The sequence below is a fragment of the Leucopleurus acutus genome (assembly GCF_964270905.1).
Source record: "Leucopleurus acutus genome assembly, chromosome: 4".
NCBI lineage: Eukaryota > Metazoa > Chordata > Mammalia > Artiodactyla > Delphinidae > Leucopleurus > Leucopleurus acutus.
The window spans coordinates 116,676,656-116,703,614 of record NC_139146.1 but is presented as its reverse complement, the minus strand read 5'-3'; the positions used below and the strand labels follow the sequence as shown (position 1 = coordinate 116,703,614).

General features: G+C 39.9%; 1 protein-coding gene and 1 pseudogene across 3 annotated transcripts; both read left to right on the top strand.

The window, feature by feature from the left end:
• The first annotated feature begins 322 nt into the window (after positions 1–322).
• On the top strand, positions 323–5,846 carry HNRNPDL (heterogeneous nuclear ribonucleoprotein D like). 2 transcript variants are annotated; one of them, XR_014326183.1, is made up of 9 exons: positions 323–1,240; positions 2,033–2,201; positions 2,301–2,462; positions 2,913–3,044; positions 3,192–3,306; positions 3,832–4,002; positions 4,343–4,435; positions 4,808–4,912; positions 5,591–5,617. XR_014326183.1 is itself a non-coding variant. In XM_082838659.1 (8 exons), exons 1-7 carry the CDS (start codon positions 798–800, stop codon positions 4,411–4,413), a joined length of 1,263 nt encoding a protein of 420 aa, XP_082694785.1. In that variant the 5' UTR covers positions 324–797; the 3' UTR covers positions 4,414–4,435; positions 5,591–5,846. The 2 variants fall into 2 exon arrangements, 1 of the variants encoding a protein (XP_082694785.1); XM_082838659.1 differs by lacking the exon at positions 4,808–4,912 and having other exon boundaries at positions 324–1,240; positions 5,591–5,846.
• A 13,565-nt stretch (positions 5,847–19,411) lies between these two features.
• On the top strand, positions 19,412–26,675 carry LOC309961142 (small ribosomal subunit protein uS17m-like; annotated as a pseudogene). The gene is made up of 2 exons: positions 19,412–19,477; positions 26,223–26,675. The product of its transcript is annotated as a small ribosomal subunit protein uS17m-like (transcript).
• Positions 26,676–26,959: the final 284 nt, after the last annotated feature.

Here is a 26,959-nt window from a genome sequence, read left to right as displayed (position 1 = left end):
AAAATGGGCCTCGCGTGGGCGGGAACAAAGGAGCGAACGCGGGAGCCCGGTGCGCGGGCGCGCGCTCTCCGCAGACTGGTTGAGCGAGCGGGAGAGGCCCGGGGCACGTGCAGACGGGAGCCCCGCGAGTGGCGCGCCGGGGATGTGAGTGCCCCTTGCCCTCTACGGCACCTAGCCCCCTCCCTGCCCACGGCCTCCGCTTTTGCATTTTTACAGTAATCCGACTGGGCCCGCGCCCCTCCTCCCGTCAGCCAGCGAAAGAGGCCGTTTGCATCCCGGTCAGCCTGACTGCGTTGGCCCCGGTTCCGGCCGAGCGGCTAGGGAGGCCCGCCGCGCCCCCTCGGCCCGCGCGCCTGTAGCGGCAGCGGAAGAGGCCCCCGCGCCGCGCCGCTGTCCGGAGGGGCCAACGCGCGCCCGCTTCCTGTTCGGCTGCTTCCAGCCAGCTCGAGGACAAAACACGCGTGCGCGCGGCGGACGGCAGGGCGCGCTCGCCGCCTCAGCCACCGGCGCTGGGCGCAGTCCGCCTTTTTCCGGAGCAGCGCGGCCCCGGTGCCAATCGATAGCAGCAGCTCCGCACAGGGGGACCGAGGGCGGAAAAAGGCGGGGTTGACGGCTCTTTGCTGGGAGTGGGCTGGACCGGACGCCAGAGACAAAGGCTCTCAAGGCAAGAGGGGCTGTGACGCTGCTCGGGATTTTTGACCCAGGACTTTTCGCCCCTTCGTTTTTCTCTTCTGACGCTCTTTTCCCAAGCCCGCGTCCCTTCACCTGCGACCTCGTTCCTCAGCGGAAGGGCCGCGATGGAGGTCCCGCCCCGGCTTTCCCATGTGCCGCCGCCATTGTTCCCCTCCGCTCCCGCTACTTTAGCCTCCCGCAGCCTCTCCCATTGGCGGCCGAGGGCGCCGCGGCAGCTCGCCCCACTCCTCCCTTCGCTCGCTCCCAGCTCCGCCCGGCAGGGGGCGCGCCGGGCCCAGCGCCACGTCACCGCCCAGCAGCCCTCCCGATTGGCGGGTGGGGCGGCTATAAAGGGAGGGCGCAGGCGGCGCCCGGATCTCTTCCGCCGCCATTTTAAATCCAGCTCCATACAACGTTCTGCCGCCGCTGCTGCCGCGACACGGATTGCACGCCAGCGCCTCCCGGCCGATAACTCAGCCGCTATGGAAGACATGAACGAGTACAGCAACATAGAGGAATTTGCAGAGGGATCTAAGATCAACGCGAGCAAGAATCAGCAGGATGACGGGTACCGCACGCTTCTCCTCTTTCCCCCCTCCCCCAGCGCTCTGCATGCACCCCTTCGTCCCTCGGGGGCCGCGTGCTGCCTCTGTTCTTTCCCCAAGTCGATTCCCCGCGTGCCCGCTGGGCCTCACTAGGTTGGAGGGAACAGGAAAGTAGGAAACGGAGGTGGGGCGGTGACTCGAGAGGCCCGCGGGAGGTGGGGGAAGGGCAGAGGGGTTGGAGGCGGAGGGCGGTGGCGTTTGTGTCCCGAGTGCGCAGGCGCGCGTGGGGCCCGAGGGGGAGGGGCCGGCCGCGCTGTGCCCCATGCTGCAGCTGCAGCCGCCTCTTCATTGTGTCTGTGTTACGGTTCCGCGCAGTTTTCAGGGGGAGGATTTAGGGAACTTCTGGTTTGGGAACCTGTAGGCGACTGGTACCCAGATTCCCAGTACGTCTGATGATGAGTTCTTTTAGGTGGAACGTTGACTTGATAGTTGAGGAAGACGGTGAGCCTAAGTTGTGTGGGATCAGTATAGAAAGTTGGATTTTCTAGTCGGGAACAATCTTTACCATGTATTGTTGGCCTCGTTTAAACTTGGCATTGTGCAGTGAGGAGAGCAAGGTGTCCACCGTTTTGAATAAGTAAGGAACTTGGGGATCTTTGTGGTCTTCGTGTGTGTCTGTAAACGGGTTAAATTATTTGTACATCAGGATGTATTTCCCCATGCTTATTTTATACTTTTATTTCGTAAACGTAATTTCAGAATTTAAGTAATCGTTGTAGTTGCTGCTAACCTTAAAAAACAACTTTTATTTCTAGTAAAATGTTTATTGGAGGCTTGAGCTGGGATACAAGCAAGAAAGATCTGACTGAATATTTGTCTCGATTTGGGGAAGTTGTAGACTGCACAATTAAAACAGATCCAGTCACTGGAAGATCAAGAGGATTTGGATTTGTGCTTTTCAAAGATGCTGCTAGTGTTGATAAGGTAGGAACATGTTTCGCATTGTGGTGTTTTTGTGTGTTTCTTGCAAATTGTTCAGAGGGTTGCTTGTATGTTGTCAGATTAAATAAATCTGTCTTTTAGGTTTTGGAAATGAAAGAACACAAGCTGGATGGCAAATTGATAGACCCTAAAAGAGCCAAAGCTTTAAAAGGGAAGGAACCCCCTAAAAAGGTTTTTGTGGGTGGATTGAGCCCAGATACTTCAGAAGAACAAATTAAAGAATATTTTGGAGCCTTTGGAGAGGTGCGCTCTGCTTTTACGTTTACGTGTATTTTCATTTGATATGTTTATATAATGTTTATCCCTGATCCAGTTCTTACAGAGCAAACTCAATTCCAGTCACCGTACCTTAATCAGTGCTTTCTGTGTTATAATGGAAACTAGTGTCTAATGGAAACTAATTCAGCAAAAAGAAGGATGCTTTGGTGTGGTTAGGGTTTGGATTTATTAACTAGTGGCATCTGTGGAGTAAGAAATGGCATTAAATAAGGTTTTACTCTCCCTTCTCAATGCTCCATAGATGAAACAGATCACTCTAGTTTCATGTGGATAATAAAGCGGTGGTTTATACAGAAGTTATTTCGTTAGAATGATATGTTATGTTGAAGCTTGAAAAGGACTTGTGGCATTCTAAAACATCTTGGTAGCTTTTTACCATTAGTGGGTGACCTTGAGTGTGTATCTTGATTTCAGATTGAAAATATTGAACTTCCCATGGATACAAAAACAAATGAAAGAAGAGGATTTTGTTTTATTACATATACAGACGAAGAGCCAGTAAAGAAATTGTTAGAAAGCAGATATCATCAAATTGGTTCTGGGAAGGTAAAGCCATTTTGATTATAGTAAATGAACAATAATCCTTTTCTTTTCTTAAAGTGAAATTTCTCAACCTGTTTTGAGAAGAAAAACAATGGCTTGACATTAGAATATTGGTAATAATTCTGTTTGCTTTTTAAATTTTGTTTTTAGTGTGAAATCAAAGTTGCACAACCCAAAGAGGTATATAGGCAGCAACAGCAACAACAAAAAGGAGGAAGAGGTGCTGCAGCTGGTGGACGAGGTGGTACTAGGGGTCGTGGCCGAGGTGAGACTTAATTCCTGGGCAATGACTCAATGCTGTAAGCTATAAACTGCGGAATATGAATAAGCCCATAGGAAAGTGAAGCCAAATTTAAACTGTTACAACATGGAAACTGCTCAGCTTAGTTGGTGGGCTTTTGTATTTACTGGTTTCACCTCTTCAAACAGTGGCCACTCTGACAGTGTCATTACTGGTGGGAAAATAACACCATTAAACGTAATTAAGATTACATGGAACACTTTGGCCTGATAGGTTTTCTAGGGCAGGAGTCCTTGTTTTAAAGATAAACACTCTGTCTTCTCCTTTGTCCTGATTTTTCATTGAATTTCGGAAGCCTGATACTGGCACAATTGGACTTTCTGCCCCCTTTTTTATGCCAACTGTAATAATACTTTCTTGGTCAGTTAGCAATATAGGTATCCATTCTGCCTTTTTAAGATTTGCAGAGTGAGGGACAGGAACGCATCATTTTATGTTAGGATTGGGGGTCAGAAGTTGTTTCCTAACAATCATTGTGCATTGTTTCAGGTCAGGGCCAAAACTGGAACCAAGGATTTAATAACTATTATGATCAAGGATATGGAAATTACAATAGTGCCTATGGTGGTGATCAAAACTATAGTGGCTATGGCGGCTATGATTATACTGGGTATAACTATGGGAACTATGGATATGGACAGGGATATACAGACTACAGTGGTAAGAATATTTAACTTAATTTCATAAACCAATGGTACTAAAATTCGGTGTTTAAAGTACAATCCCATTCTGAGACTCTGTGTGTGGGGGTGTTTTCTATTTCTTGAAGTGTTTGGAGTTAAATTTTTGAGACATTTAATAGTCATGGGAGCTTATACTGATAGACTTCAGTCATTACAAACATTCTAGAATGTGATATGTGACTAGTTTATAATGACTTTTAAAATATCTGGTTATTTTAATTGCCATGGAGGATTTTGCATATTTAATAGTTTTTTAAATATACAGTGAAACCATTTCATTAAAAGTTAAGCATAATCTTTTGTTTTTTTCAAAATAGGCCAACAGAGCACTTATGGCAAGGCATCTCGAGGGGGTGGCAATCACCAAAATAATTACCAGCCATACTAAAAGGGGACGTTGGAGAAAACAGGTGTGTATAAGAGTTCAAGACACCAGTGGAAATTCTAATTTAATTTAAAGATCAATAGACAAATGAAAAATAAGTGAAAACAAAATATCATGTAGCCTGTTTTTACTAAATTGTTAATTTTTTACCTGCTTTATGAACCTGTTTTGCCTAAAGTGTCTATAGATCTTTAACTTTAAAGTTTTATCTCACTTTCTTTAGTATTACAGAAAAACTTAAGAGTTTTTCTGTTTGCTTTGTGTACCAGGTGGTCTAGAGGAATAATTAAACTTTTTTAGAACTATTAACAGGTAAAGTACTGAAATGGGTACAACTTAAGGAAAACAGGAATGTTGTCTTCTAACTCTGACATTATACCTTGTTTGTACCCGCCAGCGGGAACTTCATTGCAGGCCGTGTGTCACCCTGACCACGTCTATCTCTGGGGGTCGCACGTTGCGGGCAGAGCGCAAGGCATACACCAGAAAACGCTGTCCTGTGGTATGGTCTCTTCCAACTTCATGTACCAGCGTAAAGATTAAAGTGGAAAACTTCAGACTTTGGCTTCTTTTTTAATCTTTTTGAAGATTAAGTGTCTAAACTTAACTTAAATGGTTTTTTACAGGAGTTAAAGTACATAAATGCCTTTTTACAGCTTAATCATTTTGGTCTTCTGTTTAGTGTTGTATTTCAATTGTGGAGCCTCATTTTAAGTGTTCATTTAAGATTTAATGCTTGCTTTTTCTTTTTATAGCTAATAGTGAAATCTACAAACCAAAACAAGAACTTTAAAATCTGGGATATAAATTAAAGATCATATGCACACAGAAATTTGTTTTCTTGTAATACAAGCCTATTAGAAATTCATGTTTGTAATAGCATTGTACGTGGCTTACTAGAGATGTTTCTAGTAGACCTTGAACCTAGCACAGTTCAACCTGTGAATATGGGAAGACTGCATTCCCAGATTTTCTAAGTAAATTTTACTTTAATATCATTTGGGAACTTCAGGGTGAATTTATTAATTACCCGAACTGCGTTTTGCCAATGAATTTGCATGTGATCTTTAATTATTGAAGAAAAGAATAAAGTGAGAACTTAAAACAATTCATGAAAGTGGACCTTTGAAAGCTTGTCAGAGTTGCACAAATCTAATTGCCATTTTGTTTTTGTTTTTAGGAAGAGATTGCTAAAGTAACCCATCTTGCAGGACGACATTGAAGATTGGTCTTCTGTTGATCTAAGATGATTATTTTGTAAAAGACTTTCTAGTGTACAAGACACAACTGTGTCCAACTGTATATAGCCGCCAATTAGTTTTTGTTTTTACTTTGTCTTTTGCTATCTGTGTTATGACTCGACGTGGATTTGTGTTTATACAAATTTTATTTGTATGATTTCATGTTAAACCTCAAATAAATGCTTCCTTATGTGATTGTTTTTCTGCGTCAGGTACTAAATAGCCCTGTAAAAGTGTAATTTTAAATAAGCAATAATTAAGGCACAGTTTATTTTGTAGGGAGTGTTGATCCATAGGGAGAAACTGTGGTCCTTTACAAATAGCCAGCTACAGTGTCTACTCTGTTCTCTTTTTGTTAGATGTATTCTGTGTTCTAAGGCTTCATTTCCCTGTTAACTGAGGCTTCCACATACCTTTAAGTAATGTTGTTTTCTCTTTGTGTATCTGGAGACTTTGTCATGAAAGTTTCTGTGGCGTAGTTATAGTGTTGTGATGAGTGGAAGCTTTCTAGTAGACCATAAGTCTTCTGGTTATATTTTGAAAAGTAACTTTTTAATGGCACAAAGCATGCTGGTAGCTCCTTTTATGAATAGAAAATATTTTGCTTTGCTCTTGTCTCTGGAAAGGCATTTGTTACGACTTGCTGTATTCAGTGGTCTGCTAGAAAGAGCTTTGGCTAATCATAATACCATAACTTTGTTTTCTTGATTAAACTGTCTAAATATACCCAGGGGAAAAAAACACTTGAACTGTGTTATAGGAGCCACAGTTTAAGAATATCAGATGTAGTTACATTTAACACAAGGATTTTGGCAAATAGGTATGAAGTTACTAAAATTTGAACAAAAGTTAGATTAAAATATATGACGTAGTGGATGAGTAACTAAATTAATTGTATACTATTCTGTTGGTATTATGTCACAGCAAGCACCAAACTGAACAAAATGTTTTCTGTTGGGGCATTTTTAGGAAGCTGTATTGGGTGTTAACTGTTACGTGGTGTGAGTTCTTAGAAAAAATCATGGTAGTAAGTTTCATCATTTTTAGCGCAGTTAGTGCATGAGCTGAATAGTTAAGCATATCCATATTCAAACGTAAAAGGAATAGTGGGGAAAGGTATCCCTTAAATCTTATGTAAATGCAAATCTAAGTGTGACCAAGTCATGTCATTACAACAGATCTTCTGGTGCATTAAAAGTTTTAGCTGTAGATTTTGGAGGATGTCCTGGGTAAACTCAAGTTTTGAATTTTACATGCAGTGTAGTTATTGAATTTAAGGTTTTTGTTTTTGTTTCTGTGGTTCCATGTTAGCCATTAGGATTGGCATACAAGTTCATATGTGGAATAGTTGACCTCACCTTCAACCAAGTGTAAATTTTTTTATGCTAATGAACCTGCCTTGTTTTATTTGGTGCCTGCAACTTTCTTTGTTCCGATGATGTTTGTACTTGCTGGGCTATCAAGTTAACAATGCTTTTGGCCTTTTGCTCCTGTTTCGCTATTCGACCGTACACCTAGGCCAAGTACCAGTGTTGGCTGTTGCAAGGGATTGTTTGATTCGTTCAACATGCAACCTTAGGGAACAGAAAGGAGATTTTCATTTTAAGTTATCTTGTCAAAGTCAGTAGGTGCAGTGTCTTTAGGGCAGTGAATCCTGTAAGTTCAAATTTATGATTAGGTGACAAGTTGACATTGAGATTGTCCTTTCCCTGATCAAAAATGAATAAAGGCTTTTTAAACAAAATCCAAACTCTTCAGTCAAGTCTTGATATATATGACTTTGAAGAAATACATCTAGAGATTATTGAGGTCTTTTAGAAAAACTGAAGTACCTATGACAAACATAATTAACCTGTATATTCTTAAATATGCTTCCTGAGTTGTTTTGAGCAAGTTCTATGTGTTGCTACTTACCCTGAAAGAAACCTAATTAGCAGTTTTGTTGATTAACACGTTAGTATTCTGTAGTCTGATGGCTACATTTACAAGATTAGGGATTTAAGAGTTAAACTGTCATTGGGATACTAACATGGATGAGCAGCATTTATTTCATTCTCTTCCATGTATCTTTTTCATAATGGTGACAGTAACTGGACCCTTTGCTAATCTTACAAATTTCAATACAAAAAAACCTGAGAAATTAATTGCTATAGGTTGCAAGTATTTGATAGGATGTCCACCACAGGATACTATGTTTCACTGATGAAAAAGGTGATTCAAGGACACTGCAATTATAATTGCACTTTTAAATGTAATTTTATATAAACTGCAATTTTTAGTTACAGGGGTGTGTGTGTGTGTGTGTGCGCGCGCGCGTTTCTGCCATTTGAATTGCTCCTAGTGTTAAGCGAAGTCAGAAAATGTCATTCTGTAAAAATCTCTCTCAAACTTTCCAACTTAATAGAATTGCCATCTACTGTGGTCTCAACTTTCTGAGCAAAAGCAATACAACTTTGTTTTCATGTAAAGTCATTCAAAAGTGTATTGCCATAAAAATGTAGGCTGTTCCTTTAGCATTGGTTGAGGTTTTATATTTGTCTTGAAATAGTCAGATGTGGGATTTCAGTGAGTTTGGGTTGAATAGAAAAAAGTGGAAACTTTGACTTAACCGCTGTGTTTTATAAACTGTAAGAAAGAATACAGTGGTATTCTATGGATTAGAGGGTAATGCTGAACATCCTAAAGATTGTTGCTTTAAGTGGCAGTTTAATTCCTGACCTTATTCTTATTCTTTGGTCTACTCATTCAAGAGGAGTACCCCCATTTGAGGAGGTATATCATGATCTCAGTGTGATTGGGGAAGGGATATTCAACAGTCTCTGATTTGACTTAAAATCTAAAAATTTCAAGTAACAATGCTTAAGAGTTTGGTTTATCAAAGACTAGCATGTGTTATAGATATGTGAGAAGCACTGAACTGCAGACAGGTTTTCTCATACTGTTCCAATGCTTATCTCCTTTTGAGAATCTGACTAAAATGAGTTTTCTTAAGACAAAATCATGGCTATATATAAATGTCTCAAGGAAATGATAAACTACTTTGAAAGCTATCTAGTTTTAAAAGACTCGAAGTTGGCTCTTACGGTGACAGATTGACTAGAATTCATTCATTTAGGTCACACCATGCAGTTTGTAGGATCTTCGTTCCCCCACCAAGAATCAAACCGGGCCCCACAGCAGTGAGAAGCACCAAGTCTTAACCACTGGACTGTCAGGGAATTTCCAAAATTTATTGAATTTGCTATCATTGATGTGGTTACCCAAAGGAAGTTTCTTCAAATGTTCTCAGAAGTTTGTGTGCTGGCTGGTGGACAAATACAGGGTGATTGTTTTATTGATGAGACAGGAAGGGCCAACCCCATAAAAGGACTTATGGAAAACCATAATTAATCCCCTGATTTTTCAAATTGAGGAAGTTGGCTAATTGAAAGTAACTCATTACATTTTGGAGTCTATCAAGCATCTCTGAGGACTAGATTCAGTGTTTGCCACTTCTGGGAGGGATCTCTAAGCATTAAGATTGGTCAGCAGTCTTAATTTGTGAGTGCTGAAGTCTTTTGTAGGAAAGTAGCATTTGATTATAATTCATTCATTCTTGGGACTTCCCTGGTGGTGCAGTGGTTAAGACCGAGTTCCCAATGCAGGGGGCCCGGGTTCAGTCCCTGAACTGGATCCCACATGCCTGCCACAACTGAGGAGTCCGCCTGCCACAGCTAAGACCCAGTGCAACCAAATAAGTATTTTTTAAAAAAACAATTGATTCATTCTTGTTCCTCTGATGAAACTGGAGCCTAGATAATCTGAAGCAGCTATTCATTCTCATGAGAGAGCTTTTCTATGGTATTTATTTTATTTATTTGGCTGTGCCGGGTCTTAGTTGCAGCATGCGGGTTTCTTTGTTTTAGTTGCAGCTTGCAGGATCTTTTAGTTGCGGCGTGTGAGATCTAGTTCCCTGACCAGGGATGGAACCCGGGCCACCTGCATTGGGAGCGTGGAGTCTCCGCCACTGGACCACCAGGGAAGTCCCTGTCCTATGGAATTGAGTGATTACTTTGGTTACCCTTGAACCATGAGACGTATGGGACATAAAAGTTCTTTAGACCACCATACAGGCAGAAGGGTGAAGGGAGGGTGTGACAGTGAGGACTAAAATATTTTAGGGTACTTCCAATATTTTTCACTACCAAGAAACACTTTAGGTATTTTCTCCCCATAAACTGTTTTGAATGGCTGTACATGTCACATATATTGCTCTCATTATGTAGTGACATTTCTATTAATCAAAGGCATATAGCTGTCAATCAGAACGTCTACAGTGATAATCAGCATTGTACCATCAACTTAATAATGCCAGTTAAAATCTAAGAATATTTTCATTAGCTTGTACAGATTTTTTTTAATGTGTGATTTCTATCAGACAAAATACAGAAAAAAAGTCCAAGAATTTTTATTACTTCTTCCTAGGAGTTTAGAACTATACCTAGCACATCATTTGGAGATAAGGGCAAACAAAAGGCATTTTTGAGTGTGTGTTACTTTCATAATCTGGAAAAAAGTGATTTTTAAAATATTTTTATGGATATAATTATAATTTTTTAATTATGCATTTGAATGACTTCAGAAATAAAGAGATCCCCAAATTACACCTTTGATCTCATTTAAAATATGTCTATTTTTTCATGTATTTATTCTTTAGTTACAATCCATGTAAAAATAGGACTTAGAGCCTGTCATAACTAAGAATATCTCCACTTTGACCTATCGTCACCACTCGCCCAGCTTGTGGGATCTTAATTCCCCGACCACCAGGGATTGAACCGGGGCCCTCTGCAGTGAAAGCGAGGAGTCCTAACTACTGGACCGCCAGGAAGTTTTCTTCCCTTTTTCATTTAATTAAAGTTATTTTAATTGCTATTAACATGATGCTTTAGAACACCAAGATATAGACGTGGCAAAAGGGTTTTTATTTTCCCTTGATTCTCCATCCAAGACAATAACAAATTCAGACATAACATTCCATTACCGATTCACTGATTGTGGAGTTTGGTTTTTTTGTTTATGTTTGTTTTTCCCACGTATCCCAGACCCCAGGAGAGAAGGGTCTTGGTGTTGGTGGCAGGTACAGGGATTTTTCACCAACCCATAGCCAAGATTCATGGTACTACCATTGTAGGGTCTTGGTTTTGTATTTTCTTGAACCTGAATCTTAAAATTCTACTGGTGTTAAATATTTGCCACTTGGTGAAATAAAATCATTCTTCTCTTCATTAAAGACCAAGGAGCAAATTTCTCTCTCTGCCTTTAGTAGAAAAAATCAAGCAGACACTCTTAACCAGGAAATATACAGGCATTAACTACTGCTCTCTTGACAATTCTCCTGGGAAAGGTATGCAGACTCTTAGTATAACTTGATTAAGAACAACGGTCACAGTTTATTAACTGCATTTATTGTGTAAGAAAGTAAAAAAAGCATTACATGAAGATGTCAAAGGTTTTCAGAATTACTCGATAAATCACTGCTAAGATCATGCCCTGTTTTTTAAATTTGCATTACATATTTACATTTCCATGCATTAGTGCAGTCCTACATATAGTGTAAGAGTATTCAGGTGTACATATATACCTAATAAGATAAAAGGCATACAGGCCATACAGGCATACATATACTTTAAAAATATTGCAGGTAAAGTTCCAGACCATCGCAATAAAGCAATACGGTGAGTCACACAAATTGTTTTTGTTTCCCAGTACATATAGGTTATGCTTACACTATAACTGTAGTCTATTAAGTGTGCAATAGTGTTATGTCTAAAAAAACAATGTATACACCTTAATTTAAAAATACTTTATTGCTAAATAATGCTAACCATCATCTGAGCCTTTAGTGAGTCATAATCTTTTTGCCAGTGGGGGTCTTACCCGGATGTTGATGCTGCTGACTGATCAGGGTGGTGGTTGCTGAAGGTGGGTGGCTGAGGCAGTCTCTTGAATAAGACACCAAGGAGGTCTGTCTTTCATGAAGGATTTCTCTGTAGCATGCAAGGCTGTTTGACGGCACTTTACCCTGCTCAGTAGAACTTCTTTCAGAATTGGAGTCAACCCTCTCAAATTCTGCAACTGCTTTACCAACTACGTTTATGTAATATTCTAAATTCTTGACACAACTAGGGCAACTCCCAGGCTCTGGTGGGGGACGTCGGACCCCTAAAGGGACAGGAAAAGTACCCACACAACCAGGTAGGACGTGGCAGGGAAGGAGGGGGGAGAGAAAGTGGAGGGAGCAGGGGACTGGCACCCGTGAGGGGTGGCTGGGGAAGGAGAGGGGTTCCATGACCAGAGGGGGAGCCCACCCATGGTGCAGGGATCAGTGGGGACAGAGAGAGACCTCTGGGGGATTGGGGGATCAGAGGGGAACGCAGCTAGCATCTCCCCTGACTGCTTGGGTCCGGCAAACCTGCTGGGGTCCCAGGCCTCTACCTCCACTCTCCGGGGCCCCCACTGTCTAGGCTGAGCCTAAGCCATGACCCCAAGCCCACAAGGCCTTTTCTGGCCATGAGGGTCCTGCGCCTAGGCCCCACCCCCAAGGCTTCTTCTGGCCTTTTTTTTTTTTTTCTGTAGTGGTTCTGTTTTGCCTTGTCATTTCATTCGTATTTTTTTTCTAATATATTTTTTATTTTTCTAGTTTTATTTTTTATTCTTTGTTATTGTTCTGCTCTCATTTTTTTTTTTTTTTCTACACCGCATGGCTTGCAGGACCTTGGTTCCCAGGCTGGGGGTCAGGCCTGAGCTCCTGTGGTGGGAGCACTGAGTCCAAACCACTGGACTAACAGAACCTCAGACCCCAGGGAATATCAAATGGAGTGAGGTCTCCCAAGGTCCTCATCTCAGCACCAAGACCCAGCTGTACCCAAGTGCCTGTAAACTCCAGTACTGGATGCCTCAGGCCAAACAGCCAGTAAGACAGGAACACAGCCCCACCCATCAAAACAAATGAGATGACAAAAAAATACATTACAGACGGAAGGGCAAGGTAAAAACCTGCAAGACCAAATAAATGAGGAGGAAATAGGAAACCTACCTAAAAAAGAATTCAGAGTAATGATAGTAAAGATGATCCAAAATCTCAGAAATAGAATGGAGGCAAGGATTGAGAAAATACAAGGAATGTTTAACAAAGACCCAGAAGAACTAAAGAACAAACAAACAGCGATGAACAAAACAATAACTGAAATGAAGAATACACTAGAAGGAATCAATAGCTGAATAACTGAGGCAGAAGAACAGGTAAGTGAGCTGGAAGACAGAATGGTGGGAATAACTGCTGAGGAGCAGAATAAAGAAGACAGAATGAAAAGAACTGACAGGACAGGCTCAGAGATTTCTGGGACAACATTAAACACACCAACATTCGAAATATAGGGGTCCCAGAAGAAGAAGAGAAAGAGAAAAGGTCTGAGAAAATAGTTGAAGAGATTATAGTTGAGAACTTCCCTAACATGGGAAAGAAAATAGCCACCCAAGTCCAGGAAGCGCAGAGAGTCCCAGGCAGGATAAACCCAAGGAGAAACACACCAAGACACACGTTAATCAAACTAACAAAAAATTAAATTCAAAGAAAAAATGTTAAAAGCAGCAAGGGAAAAGCAACAAATAACATACAAAAGAATCCCCATAAGGTTAACAGCTGATTTTTCAGCAGAAACTCTGCAGGCCAGAAGGGAATGGCATGGTATATTTAAAGTGATGAAAGGGAAAAACCTACAACCAAGATTACTTTACCCAGCAAGGATCTCATTCAGATTTAATGGAGAAATCAAAAGCTTTACTGACAGGCAAAAGCTAAGAATTCAGCTCCACCAAACCAGCTTTACAGCAAATGCTAAAGGAACTTCTCTAGGCGGGAAACAGAGGAAAAAGACCCACAAAAACAAACCCAAGACAATTGAGAAAATGGTAATAGGAACATACATATTGATAATTACCTTGAATGTAAATAGATTAAATGCTCCAACCAAAAGACTGGATAAATGGATACAAAAGCAAGACCCGTATATGTGCTGTCTACAAGAGACCCATTTCAGACCTAGGGACATATACAGACTGAAAGTGAGTGGATGGGAAAAGATATACCACGCAAATGGAAATCAAAAGAAAGCTGGAGTAGCAATACTCATATCAGATAAAATAAACTTTAAAATAAAGACTGTTGGGCTTCCCTGGTGGAGCAGCAGTTGAGAGTCCGCCTGCCGATGCAGGGGACATGGGTTCATGCCCCGGTCCGGGAAGATCCCACATGCCGTGGAGCAGCTGGGCCCATGAGCCATGGCCACTGAGCCTGCACGTCCAGAGCCTGTGCTCCGCAATGGGAGAGGCCACAACAGTGAGAGGCCCGCATACTGCAAAAAAAAATTAATAAAAAAAATAAAAATACTGTTATAAGAGATAAGGAAGGACACTACATAATGATCAAGGGATCAATCCAAGAAGAAGATACAACAATTATAAATATTTATGCACCCAACATAGGAGCACCTCAAAACATTAAGCAAATGCTAACAGCCATAAAAGGGGAAATCAACAGTAACATAATAATAGTGGGGGGACTTTAACACCCCACTTACACCAATGGACAGATCATCCAGACATAAAATAAAGAAACACAAGCTCTAAATGACACAATAAACCAGATAGATTTAACTGATATTCATAAGACATTCTGCCCAAAAGCAGCAGAATACATTTTCTTCTCAAGTGCACACAGAACATTCTCCAGGATAAATCACATCTTGGGTCACAAATCAAGCCTTGGAAAATTTAAGAAAATTGAAATTGTATCCAGCGTATTTTCCAACCACAATGATATGAGATTAGGAGTGAATTACAGGAAAAATACAAAAACACATGGAGGCTAAACAATATGCTACTAAATAACCAAGAGATCACTGAAGAAATCAAAGAGGAAATTTTAAAAATACATAGGAACAAATAACAACGAAAACATGACAACCCAAAACCTAATGGGATGTAGCAAAAGCAGTTCTAAGAGGGAAGTTTATAGCAATTCTATCTCCCCTCAAGAAACAAGAAAAATCTCAAATGAACAATTTAACCTTACACCTAAAGCAACTAGAGAAAGAAGAACAAAAAACAAAAAAGTTAGTAGAAGGAAAGAAATCATAAAGAGGAGAGCAGAAATAAATGAAATAGAAATGAAGAAAACAATAACAAAGATCAATAAAACTAAAAGTTGGTTCTTTGAGAAGATAAACAAAATTGATAAACCTTTAGCCAGACTCATCAAGAAAAAAGGGAGAGGATTCAAATCAATAAAATTATAAATGAAAAAGGAGAAATTACAATTGACATTGCAGCAATATAAAGGATCATAAGAGAATACTACAAGCAATCATATGCCAATAAAATAGACAACCTGGAAGAAATGGACAGATTCTTAGAAAGATACAACTTTCCAAGACTGAATGAGGAAGAATTAGAAAATATAAACAGACCAATCACAAGTAATATGAAAAGATGCTCAACATCACTAATTACTAGAGAAATGCAAATCAAGACTACACTGAAGTATCACCTCACACCAGTCAGAATGGCCATCAACAAAAAAAATCTACAAACAATAAATGCTGGAGAGGGTATGGAGAAAAGGGAACCCTCTTGCACTGTTGGTGAGAATGTGAATTGATACAGCCACTATGGAGAACAGTATGGAGGTTCCTTCAAAAACTAAAAATAGAACTACCATATGACCCAGCAGTCCCACTACTGGGTATATACCCTGAGAAAACCATAATTCAAAAAGACACATGTACCCCAGTGTTCACTGCAGCACTATTTACAATAGCCAGGACATGGAAACAACCTAAATGTCCATCTACAGATGAATGGATAAAGAAGATGTGGTACATATATTCAATGGAATATTGCTCAGCCATAAAAAGGAACAAAACTGGGTCATTTGTAGAGATGTGGATGGACCTAGAGTCTGTCATACAGAGTGAAGTAAGTCAGAAAGAGAAAAACAAATACCGTATATTAATGCATATATGTGGAATCTAGAAAAATGGTACAGATGAACCTATTTGCAGGGCAGGAATAGAGACACAGACCTAGAGAAAAGACATGTGGATACAGTGGGGGAAGGGAAGGGTGGAACTAACTGGGAGATTAGGATTAACATTTATACACTGCCATGTTAAAATAGCTAGCTAGTGGGAACCTGCTGTATAGCACAGGGAGCTCAGCTCAGTGCTCTATGATGACTTAGATGGATGGGAGGGGGGTGGGGGTGGGGGTGGGAGGGAGGTCCAAGAGGGAGGGGATGTATGTATACATATAGCTGATTCACTTCGTTGTACAGCAGAAACTAACACAACATTGTAAAACAACTATACTCCAATAAAAAATAGTAATAAAATAATAAAATTTTAAAAATAAATTCTTTGTTGTCATTTTGGCAATCTTCACAGAATCTTCAACAGGAGTAGGTTCCATCTCAAGAAACCGCTTTGCTCATCCATAAGAAGCAATTCCTCATCCGTTAAAGTTTTATCATGAGATTGCAGCAATTCAGACACATAGAAACAAATAACAGACTTCACTTCTAATTCTAAATCTCTTGCCATTTCCACCACGTCTCCCAACTGAAGTCTTGAACCCCTCAAAGTCATCCATGAGAGTTGGAATCAACTTCTTCCAAACTGGTATTTGATATTTTGACCTCTTCTCACAAATCACAAACGTTCTTAATGGCATCTAGAATGGTGGATCCTTTCCAGAATGTTTTCAATTGACTTTGCCCAGATCCATCAAAGGAATCACAATGTATGGCAGCTATAGCCTTACGAAATGTACTTCTTTGATAAGACTTGACAGTCAAAATTATTCCTTGATCCATGGGCTGCAGAATGGGCATTGTGTTAGCAGGCATGAAAATAAAATAAAACTCATTGTATATCTCCATCAGAGCTCTTGGGTGGCCGGGCGCATTTTCAATGAGCAGTAATATTTTGAAAGGAATCTTTTTTTCTGAGGAGTAGTTCTCAAAGTGGGCTTAAAATATTCAGCAAACCATGTTGTAAACAGATGTGCTGTAATCCAGGCTTTGTGCCACTTATAGAGCACAAGTGGAGTAGATTTAGCATAATTTTTAAGGGCCCTAGAATTTTTGGAATGGTAAATGAGCATTGGCTTCAACTTCAAGTCACCAGCTGCATTAGCCCCTAACAAGAGAGTCAGCCTGTCCTTTGTAGCTTTGAACCCAGGCATTAACTTCTCTCTAGTTATGAAAGCCTAGATGGCATCTTCCAATAGAAGGCTGTTTCATCCACACTGAAAGTCTGTTGTTCACTGTAGCCACCTTCATTAATTACCTTAGCTAGATCTTCTGGATAACTTGCTGCAGCTTCTACATCAGCACTTGCTGCTTCACCTTGCACTTTTATGTTTTGGAGAGGGCTTCTTTTCTTAAACCTCAAGAACCAGCCTCTGCTAGCTTCAAACTTTTCTGCTGTGGCTTCCTCACCTCCCTCAGCCTTCACAGAATTGAAGGAAGTTAGGGCCTTGCTCTGGATTAGGCTTTGGCTTGAGAGAATGTTGTGGCTGGTTTGATCTTCTATCGAGACCACTAAAACTTTCTCCATATCAGCAATACGGCTGTTGCACTTTATCATTCGTATGTTCACTGGAGGAGCACTTTTAATTTCCTTCAAGAACTTTTCTGTTGCATTCACAACTTGGCTAACTATCTGGTGAAAGAGGCCCAGCTTTCAGCCTGTCTCAGCTTTGGACATGCCTTCCTCACTAAGCTTAATCATTTTTAGCTTTTGATTTAAATTGAGACATATGTGACTCTTTCACCTGAAAACTGAGAGACAATTGTAGAGTTATTAATTAGCCTAATTTCAATATTGTTGTGTCTCAAGGAGTAGAAAGGCCTGAGGAGAGGGAGAGAGACAGGGGAGCAGCCAGAACACACACATTTATTGATTAAGTTTGCCTTCTTAAATGGGCATGGTTCACGGTGCCCCAAAACAATTACAGTAGTAAATCAAAGATCATTGGTTACAGATCACCATAACAAATATAATAATAACTTAAAAGTTTGATATATTTTGAGAATTACCAAAATGTGTTGCAGAGACATTAAGTGAGCAAATGCTATTGGAAAAATGGTGCCAATAGACTTGCTCAATGCAGGGTTGCCACAGACTTTCAATTTGTGAGAAAAGTAACATCTTGGAAGCACAGTAAAGTGAAGTGCAATAAAATGAGGTATTCCTGTATAATTTTTCAAAAACTATTTACTTGCCTCTGCATTCAGCAACTATGGCCTAAATAATTCAAACCAATCCTTCTGAAGAAAATTAAGCAGGATGAAATATTATTTTAAATCTTCTTAAAAGAACTGAAAGAGTTTAAAAGATAATGAGAAATTTACCTGGCTAAAATCTAAGAGAAGGTCAAAACCTGGAGAAGCAAACCTAGCTGGGTTTAATGGCCTTACTGGACAAAGGGCACAGAAGCCAAAAACGTAGGTCCAACCCCAGGCGGAGACTCTCATACCTCATTACTCCATTAAACTAAGGTCTTCCAGAGGGCTACACTCTCAAGGCAAGGGATAACCCAGATTCCTCACCTGGGCGGTTAAGGCAACTTCAATCTCAGAATTTAGATTAAGATAGTCCTAGAAAGGTGAAGGGCCTCAAGTGCCTGGAAGAATCAGATGAAAATCATTATTTCATCTTAGGTTTCTGATTGTTTCTACAGATATTTTTTAAAACATGATGACCAGCACATAAATAAATTAAAGCCAGCACAAGTGAGAATCAACACACACTATGAACAGTTCCAGGAGATATCAGGCCTCCATGCCTATTATGTTTTGGGGGGTTTTTTTTTGGCTGCCTTGGGTCTTTGTTGTTGCGCACAGGCTGTCTCTAGTTGCTGCGAGCTGGGGCTACTCTTCGTTGCAGTGTGCAGGCTTCTCATTGCAGTGGCTTCTCTTGTTGTGGAGCACGGGCTTTAGGCACGAGGGCTTCAGTAGTTGTAGCTCTCAGATTAGTTACTCCATGGCATGTGGGATCTTCCCAGGCCAGGGATCGAACCCGTGTCCCCTGCATTAGCAGGTGGATTATTAACCACGGTGCCACCAGGGAAGTCCCCATGCTTATTATGTTGAAATAATATATAAGCTTGAAAATATCTCCAGGGAAGAGGAAACTATAAAAAAAAATAGCAGATCTGATAAAGAATCAAACAGGGCTTCCCTGGTGGCGCAGTGTTTGAGAGTCCGCCTGCCAATGCAGGGGACACGGGTTCGTGCCCTGGTCCGGGAAGATCCCACATGCCGCGGAGCAGCTGGGCCCGTGAGCCATGGCCGCTGGGCCTGCGCATCCGGAGCCTGTACTCCACAACGGGAGAGGCCACAGCAGTGAGAGGCCCGCGTACAGAAAAAAAAAAAAAAAAAAAAAGAATCAAACAGAACTTATACAAATAAAACAATACAATAAATGAAATTAAAAACAAAAGATAGGTGGGTCTAACAACAGATTGGACACAACTTAAGAATTGCAGAACTGAAGGAAAAAATGAGAAGAAACTATCCAAAATGTAGCATGAAAAGATAAAAACATGAAAATTGCCATAGGGAACCAGTGACATATAGGATACAGTGGGTAGATATAACATATTTAATTGGAGGTTTAGAAGAAGAGGCAGAATAAGAGACAATATTTGAAGAGATAATGGCTGAAATTTTTTCAGAAGCAATGGAAGACAATCTACAGATTCAGTATACCAACAAACTGCAAGTAGGAAAAATACAGAGAAATCTTTACAAAGATACATCATGGTGAAACCAAAATATTCAACCACAAAGACAAAATCTTAAAAGGAGCTAAATCTAGATATCCAACCACAAGTAAGTAGGAAATACAAGAAATAGAGGCATATGTTAAACTACCATGAGGATGCAACAATCCAAATCTAGAATGTGGAAAATTCAACTATTAGAATGTCCCACTTCTTCAAAAAATAGATGACATGAAATTAGTGGGGAGTGGAGGTGGTTTAAGATTAAAAGACTTATGGTAAGCAACATGTATTATGGTAAGCAAGCATTTAAAGTGCAAATCACTATTCTTTCTTTAATTATGACATAGCAAGTATTTTATGGAAAATGGAGACTACCATCCCATGTTTGGGGAATTCCCATCATACGAGTCTTGGTAAGAAGCAAAGAGTACCACCCAACATAATATTTAAAAAATCAACTTACCCAGCCTTTCTTACAGCCAGAGCACAGATATATGACCACAGCTCTATCAGTCAGAATTCTCCTACATTAGACTTTGAGACAAACACTAGTGAATCAAATTGATTTAGTGGAATCAATGCTAGGGCAGGTGGCAGCCATGGTAGTAGCTACTTTTCCAAAGGAGCAGTGATGTTCTAGTGGCAGCATCCAGTATCTAGCATTGATGATGTCAGTGTTGAAAGCAGCAGGATCTGTGGATAGCAGGAGCAGCAGCAGTAGAAACACGGTGGCTTTATGGAGCCAGCTTTGTGGTGTGATTTTGGAAATGGTTCCTGGATGAGAGTTCCCAAGTGTGGCTTTCCAACTCTCCTGGAGAGGCTAAGGTACTAAAATAGTCTTTATTAAATTCATTTTTAGCACAAAAAAAAAACCTCAAGAGAGTGAGGAATGGATATATAATAGATGAATTAATCAGAATAAGTGCCAGAATAGCAGAGTGAGGACATCCAAAATTTCACTACTCCATAAAAGGAATGAGAACAATGGCAAAAAATTGTCACAATCAACTTTTTCTTAACATTGGAAATAAAGTTTTGCAACAGTCCAAGGAGCTTCTTTTTTTTAATGACTGAATCTCAGAACAGTAAGCTTTGTGACAATGCAACTTCCCAATGAGGGAATACAATGAACAAATTAGATAACCTAGTTGAAATAGGTAAATTCCTAGAAAGACAAAAACTACTGAAACTACCTCAAGAAGAAATAGAAAAACTGAACAAGTAAAGCCATTGAATTAATAATTTTAAAAAACAGGGTTTCTCTGGTGGCACAGGGGTTGAGAGTCCGCTTGTCGATGCAGGGGATGCGGGTTCGTGCCCTGGTACGGGAGGATCCCACGTGCTGCGGAGCGGCTGGGCCCCGTGCGCCATGGCCGCTGAGCCTGCGTGTCCGGAGCCTGTGTTCAGCAGGGTGGCAGGATACAAGATCAATGTACAAAAATCAGTTTTATTTCTATTCACTAGCAATGAACAATCCAAAACTGAAATTAAGACAACATTCTTTTTGCAATAGCATCAAAACAGAATGAAATGCTTAGGAATAAATTTAACAAAAGAAATGTAAGATTGCTAAATAGGTAACTATAGGACATTGATAAAAGTAATGAAAGAAGACTTAAATAAATGGAAATATAGCCCACGTACATGGATTTGGCTTAATATCATTAAAATGGCAGTAGTCTCCAAACTGATCTAGAAATTTAATGTAATCACTATCAAAATTTCAGCTGGACATTTTGCATATATTGGCAAGCTGAGCTTAAAATTTTTATGGAAATTTAAGGGACCCAGAATAGCCCAACTATCTTGGGGAAAAAAGAAGAAAGTTGGAGGATTCACACTTCCTGATTTCAAAATTTCCTACAAGCTGCAGTAATCAGGGCAGTGTTGTACTGGCATAAAGATAGACATAGATCCATGGAATAGAGTTGAGTGTCCAGAAATAAATTATTAAATTTATGATCAATTGAGTTTTGATAAGGTTGCCAACACAATGCAATGGGGAAAGAGTAGAATTTTCAACAAACAGTATTGGGACAAGTTGATATCTACATGCAAAAAAATGAAGTTGGACACCTACTTTATAACATATACAAAAATTGTATGCAAATATGCAAATGGTGAAAGATCTAAATGTAATAGCTAAAACTAAAATTCTTAGAAGAAAATGTAGAAGCATTGGAGTAAATCTTTGCCATCTTGGATTAGGCAATGTTTTCCAAAAGCACAAGTGCAAAAAAAAAAAAAAAAACAGATAAATTGGATTTCATCAAAATTAAAAACATTTGTGCTTCGAAGTACACGATCAAGTAAGTGAAGACAATCCACAGAATGGGAGAAAATATTGGAAAACACATATCTGATGAACGACTTGTAACTAGAATATAAAAGAAACACAACTAAGAAAAAAAAAAGACAAAAAGACAAAAAAAGACAAATTATAAAATGGGTAAAGAATCCAAATAGACATTTCTCCAAAAAAGATATACAAATGGTCAAAAGGTACATGAGGGAATTCCCTGGTGGTCCAGTGGTTAGGACTCCACCCGACCATTGCCAAGGGCCTGGGTTCAATCCCTGGTCAGGGAACTAAGATCCTGCAAGTCACACAAAGTGGCCAAAAAAAAAAAAAAGTACATGAAAAGATGCTGAATATCAGTGGTCATTAGGGAAATGCAAATATCAAAAATGCAATGAGATACTGCTTTGAACATACTAGTATGGCCAAATCAAAAAGACAGACAATAACAAGTTTTGGTGAGAATGTGGAGAAATCAATCCTCATACTTTGCTGGTTGGAATGTAAAATTGTGGCGCCACTTTAGAAAACAATGTGACATTTCCTCAAAAAGTTAAACATAGAGTTACCTTATGACCCAGCAATTTTACTCTTAGGTAAATACCAAGAAAAATGAAAACATGTCCACACAAAAACTTGTACACAAATGTTCATAGCAACATTATTTATAATAGCTGAAAAATGGAAACAATCCAAATGTTCAACAACTGATGAATGGATAAACAAAATGTTGTATATCTGTGCAATAGAATATTATTTAGTCACAAAAATAATAAAGTACTGACACATAATACAACATGGATGATATTTGAAAACATGCCAAGTGAAAGTAGCTAGACACAAAAGGTCACATGTTATATAAATATTATATATGAAAATGCTATATGATATTATATGCCCAGTTATATGACATTATATGCCCAGTTATATGAAGTGTCCAAAATATGTAAATCCATAAAGACAGAAAATAGATTAATACTTGCCCAGGGGCTAGAAGAAGACACAGTAGGAAATGACTGCTGATGTGTATGGGATTCCTTTTTTGAAGAAAAAATTCTAAAGTGGTGATGACTACACAGCTCTGTAAACTTACTACAAACCACTAAATTGTACATTTAAAAAATAAATTTTATGTTATGTGAATTATATCTCTTTAAAGTTGTGACTAAAAAAAAAAAGTTGTGACTAAAAAAAGGTACATTAATCCAATACAAAGTATACACCTTTATTGAAAACAGATTTGAACTATCAACTCTGACAAGACAGTTTTTAAACACATTAAGGGAAATTTAAACATGGACATCACAATGGTATTTAGTTATCTTTTAAAGAAAGTTCTTACCTGTTAGAGATACATACAAAAATATTTATGCTAAAATGATATGGTATATGGTATTTACAGCATAAAAAGAAAGAAGTAGAATAAAACAAGTTTGGAATGACGCTGATAATTTTTTAATTGGGTAGTGGGTACATGAGTTCATAATATGATTATTTCTAATTTAGTGTATGTTGTACATTTCCATGTAAAAGTATGAAAAATAACTAATAAGAGAGTAAGATAACAGGCAGCTGGGGGGAGAAGCATTATTTCCAAAGGTGTAGTAAGGCTTATTGCTGACTTCTGAAGAGAAACAATGGAAGTGGGCTTCCCCGGCGGTGCAGTAGTTAAGAATCTGCCAGGACACGGGTTCGAGCCCTGGTCGGGGAAGATCCTACATGCCGCGGAGCAACTAAGCCCGTGTGCCACAACTACTGAGCCTGCGCTCTAGAGCTCGAGAGCCACAGCTACTGAGCCCACGTGCCTAGAGCCCATGCTCCACAACAAGAGAAGCCACTGCAATGAGAAGCCTGTGCACCGCAACGAAGAGTAGCCCCCGCTCGCGGCAACTAGAGGAAGACCACATGTAGCAACGAAGACCCAACGCAGCCAAAAATAAATAAATAAAACAAATAAAATTTAAAAAAAAAGAAACAATGGAAGCCAGCCTATAGTGGAATGGTATATTTAAAAATGCTAAAAGAAAATAACCAGAACTGAGAATTCTCTATCAGCCAAAAATTTTTCAAGATTGGAGGTGAAATAAAAATATTTTCTGAAAGAAGAAAATATTAACATTTCATCATCGGATCTTCCGTGGTGGTGCAGTGGTTAAGAATCTGTCTGCCAATGCAGGGGACACAGGTTCGAGCCCTGGCCTGGGAAAATCTCACATTCCGCAGAGCAACTAAGCCCATGCACCACAACTACTGAGCCTTCACTCTAGAGCCCGTGAGCCACAACTACTGAGCCCAAGTGCCACAACTACTGAAGCCTGCACGCCTAGAGCCCGTGCTCCGCAGCAAGCGAAGCCACCGCAATGAGAAGCCCGCACACCACAACAGAGTAGCCCCCACTCGCCACAACTAGATAAAGCCCGGGCACAGCAAGGAAGACACAATGCAGCCAAAAATTAATTATTAATTAATTAATTAAAAAATAAAACACTTCATCATGAGGAAGCTTTCACTAAAGGAGATTCTAAAGCCAATAGTAAATATAGATCCTAGAGGAAAAAGGCCTGAGATACAAAAAGGAATGAAGAAAAAAAAAATAAAACTGTAGATGTGGGAACGTGTAAATGAATGTTGGCTACGAAAAAATTAATTTTTATAAATTCACAAAACAGAAATAGACTCACAGACATAGAAAACAAACTTATGGTTACCAAAGAGGATAGTTGGGCGGGGCGCATAAATTAGGAGTTTGGGATTAACATATACACACTCTACATAAAACAGATAAACAACAAAGACCTACTGTATAGCACAGGGAACTATATTCAATATCTTGTAATAACCTATAATGGAAAAGAATCTGAAAAAGTATATACATATCTGAATCATTTAGCTGTACACCTGAAACTAACACAACACTGTATATTAATTATACTTCAATTTTAAAACATGGTTGAAAGAAAAATCATGATTAGGATTTGTGGTTTTCAGATTTTTTTTGTTATGAAGGAGAGCATAAATATCTTTGTAAATATTCTTTATTCCTTTGGATTGGAGTAATTCTTATACATTTCTCAAAGTAGTATAATTTTATACCTATTGTCATATTTTAAAATTTTACTTATTTAATTTATTTTTATTTTTGGCTGCGTTGGGTCTTCGTTGCTGGGTGTGGGTTTTCTTTAGTTGCGGGGAGCGGGGGCTGCTCTTCATTGCCATGGCTTCTCTTGTTGCGGAGCTCAGGCTCTAGGCGCGAGGGCTTCAGTAGTTGTGGCTCTCGGGCTTCAGAGCGCAGGCTCAGTGGTTGTGGTGCACGGGGCTTAGTTGCTCCGCAGCATGTGGGATCTTCCAGAACCAGGGCTCGAACCCATGTCCCCTGCATTGGCAGGCGGATTCTTAACCACTGCGCCACCAGGGAAGCCCCCTATTGTTATATTGCTCTCCAAAAAGACTGAATAATCTACAGGGCTATTTACAACATCATTGTACTAGTCAATATTTTTGTTTCATTTGCCAACATTGGTGTTTACTTTTTTTTTTCTAGTTTAAGACAGATGTAATGGTAGCTTAAGTTCTTTTAGTTTGTTTTCTTTACATTTTAATATGACTGAACTAGTTATTTCCCAAAATGCAAAAGAAATATGATTATTTACCTTATCAGTTTTTTACTGAAGAAGGATATCTTGACTGTCATTTTGGCCATTCAGAATATTCTCATATACCACTATTTATTCTTTGCATTAGCCATAGGGCAGACAGTTATTACATCGCATAGAAACTGACCTAAGTATGTGGAAATATTAGATTCGCCAAATGTTAGACCATCTAGTACAATGGGGAGAATCCTGGATGATCAAAAGTTATCCTCATAGGGGCTTCCCTGGTGGCGCAGTGGTTGGGAGTCCGCCTGCCGATGCAGGGGACGTGGGTTCGTGCTCCGGTTCGGGGGGATCCCGCGTGCCGCGGGGCGGCTGGGCCCGTGCGCCGTGGCCGCTGAGCCTGGGCGTCCGGAGCCTGTGCTCCGCAGCGGGAGAGGCCGCAGCAGTGAGAGGCCCGCGTACCGCAAAAAAAAAAAAAAAAAAAGTTATCCTCATAATTTTCTCATGCATTTTCTAAGAAAGAACATAAATTATCAGTCTTTTACCAAATTCAAAATGAATTTTACTGATAAGAAGGACATCAAATAAAATTGATTTCACCTAAAACTGAACATGATAGGGAATTCTCTGGTGGTCCAGTGGTTAGGACTCTGCCCTTTCACTGCATGGCCAGAGGGGAAAAAACAAAAGACAAAAAGCCTGCACATGATAAAATTAGTGATACACTTTTTATTTTTAAAAAATCGCATCTCTTTTTATAGCATGGAAAACTTTAAATATTGACTTAAGAAAGCTTACAGACAGTGGAGCCCTGAGGTGACTGCTGACCCCGCTCTGCTGCCACAGGGGTTGGATTCCAGGGCCGAAGCGCCGCGGCATGGGAGACCTCCAGGTGACCAAAGCCACATAACGTCAATAGCTCATTCATCCATCCATGCCAGATGGGTCGTGGGGAAGGTGATTGCGACAGCAATTCAAATACCTGCTAAAGTGAGAGTAACCAGACTTCTTCTGGATCCCTACTTGTTAAAGCATTTTAATAAGTGAAAAACCTACCTTACGATGCTCTTCAGCAGTGCACAGCTGGGAATACTGTGCTTCTCACAGCTTTACCTGTCCCACGGACACAGCATGTGAAACATGAACTGGCTGCGATCATTTTCAAAGTTGGACAAGTCACAGATCTGGTGACCGGGAAACCCTGAGCAGGAACTCCCTACCTTGAGAGTCCAGTCAATTCGGAAACCACTCACTTGAACCAAAAATCGGGAAGAACTCGCTATCTCTTTAACACAGTGAAGGTGGATTGGAAGATAGAGCCAACAGGAAAGATTCCTAAATTCGTTTTATGGAAAAAATTTTCTAACTTTCGTCACAAACTGTCCAATTTATCTTCTAGTATTTATGACATAGCTAAAAGTAAATGAAGTAAAGACCTTGTTACAATTTTCCATAAAGACTTATAGTCATTTTTCAAATTTCTTTCTCTGTGAGCATACTTTCCTGTTACACTACGTATGCCTAGCAATCCACTGCATTATTTTATAAGCTCGCTGTTTTAGAAGGTGTATTTTTTTTTATTC

Coding starts and splice junctions, on each gene's coding strand:
- HNRNPDL (XM_082838659.1), top strand. CDS start 798: ATGGAGGTCCCGCCCCGGCTTTCCCATGTGCCGCCGCCATTGTTCCCC. Junction 2,202..2,300: donor ATGCTGCTAGTGTTGATAAG/GTAGGAACATGT, acceptor TCTGTCTTTTAG/GTTTTGGAAATGAAAGAACA. Junction 2,463..2,912: donor ATTTTGGAGCCTTTGGAGAG/GTGCGCTCTGCT, acceptor TCTTGATTTCAG/ATTGAAAATATTGAACTTCC.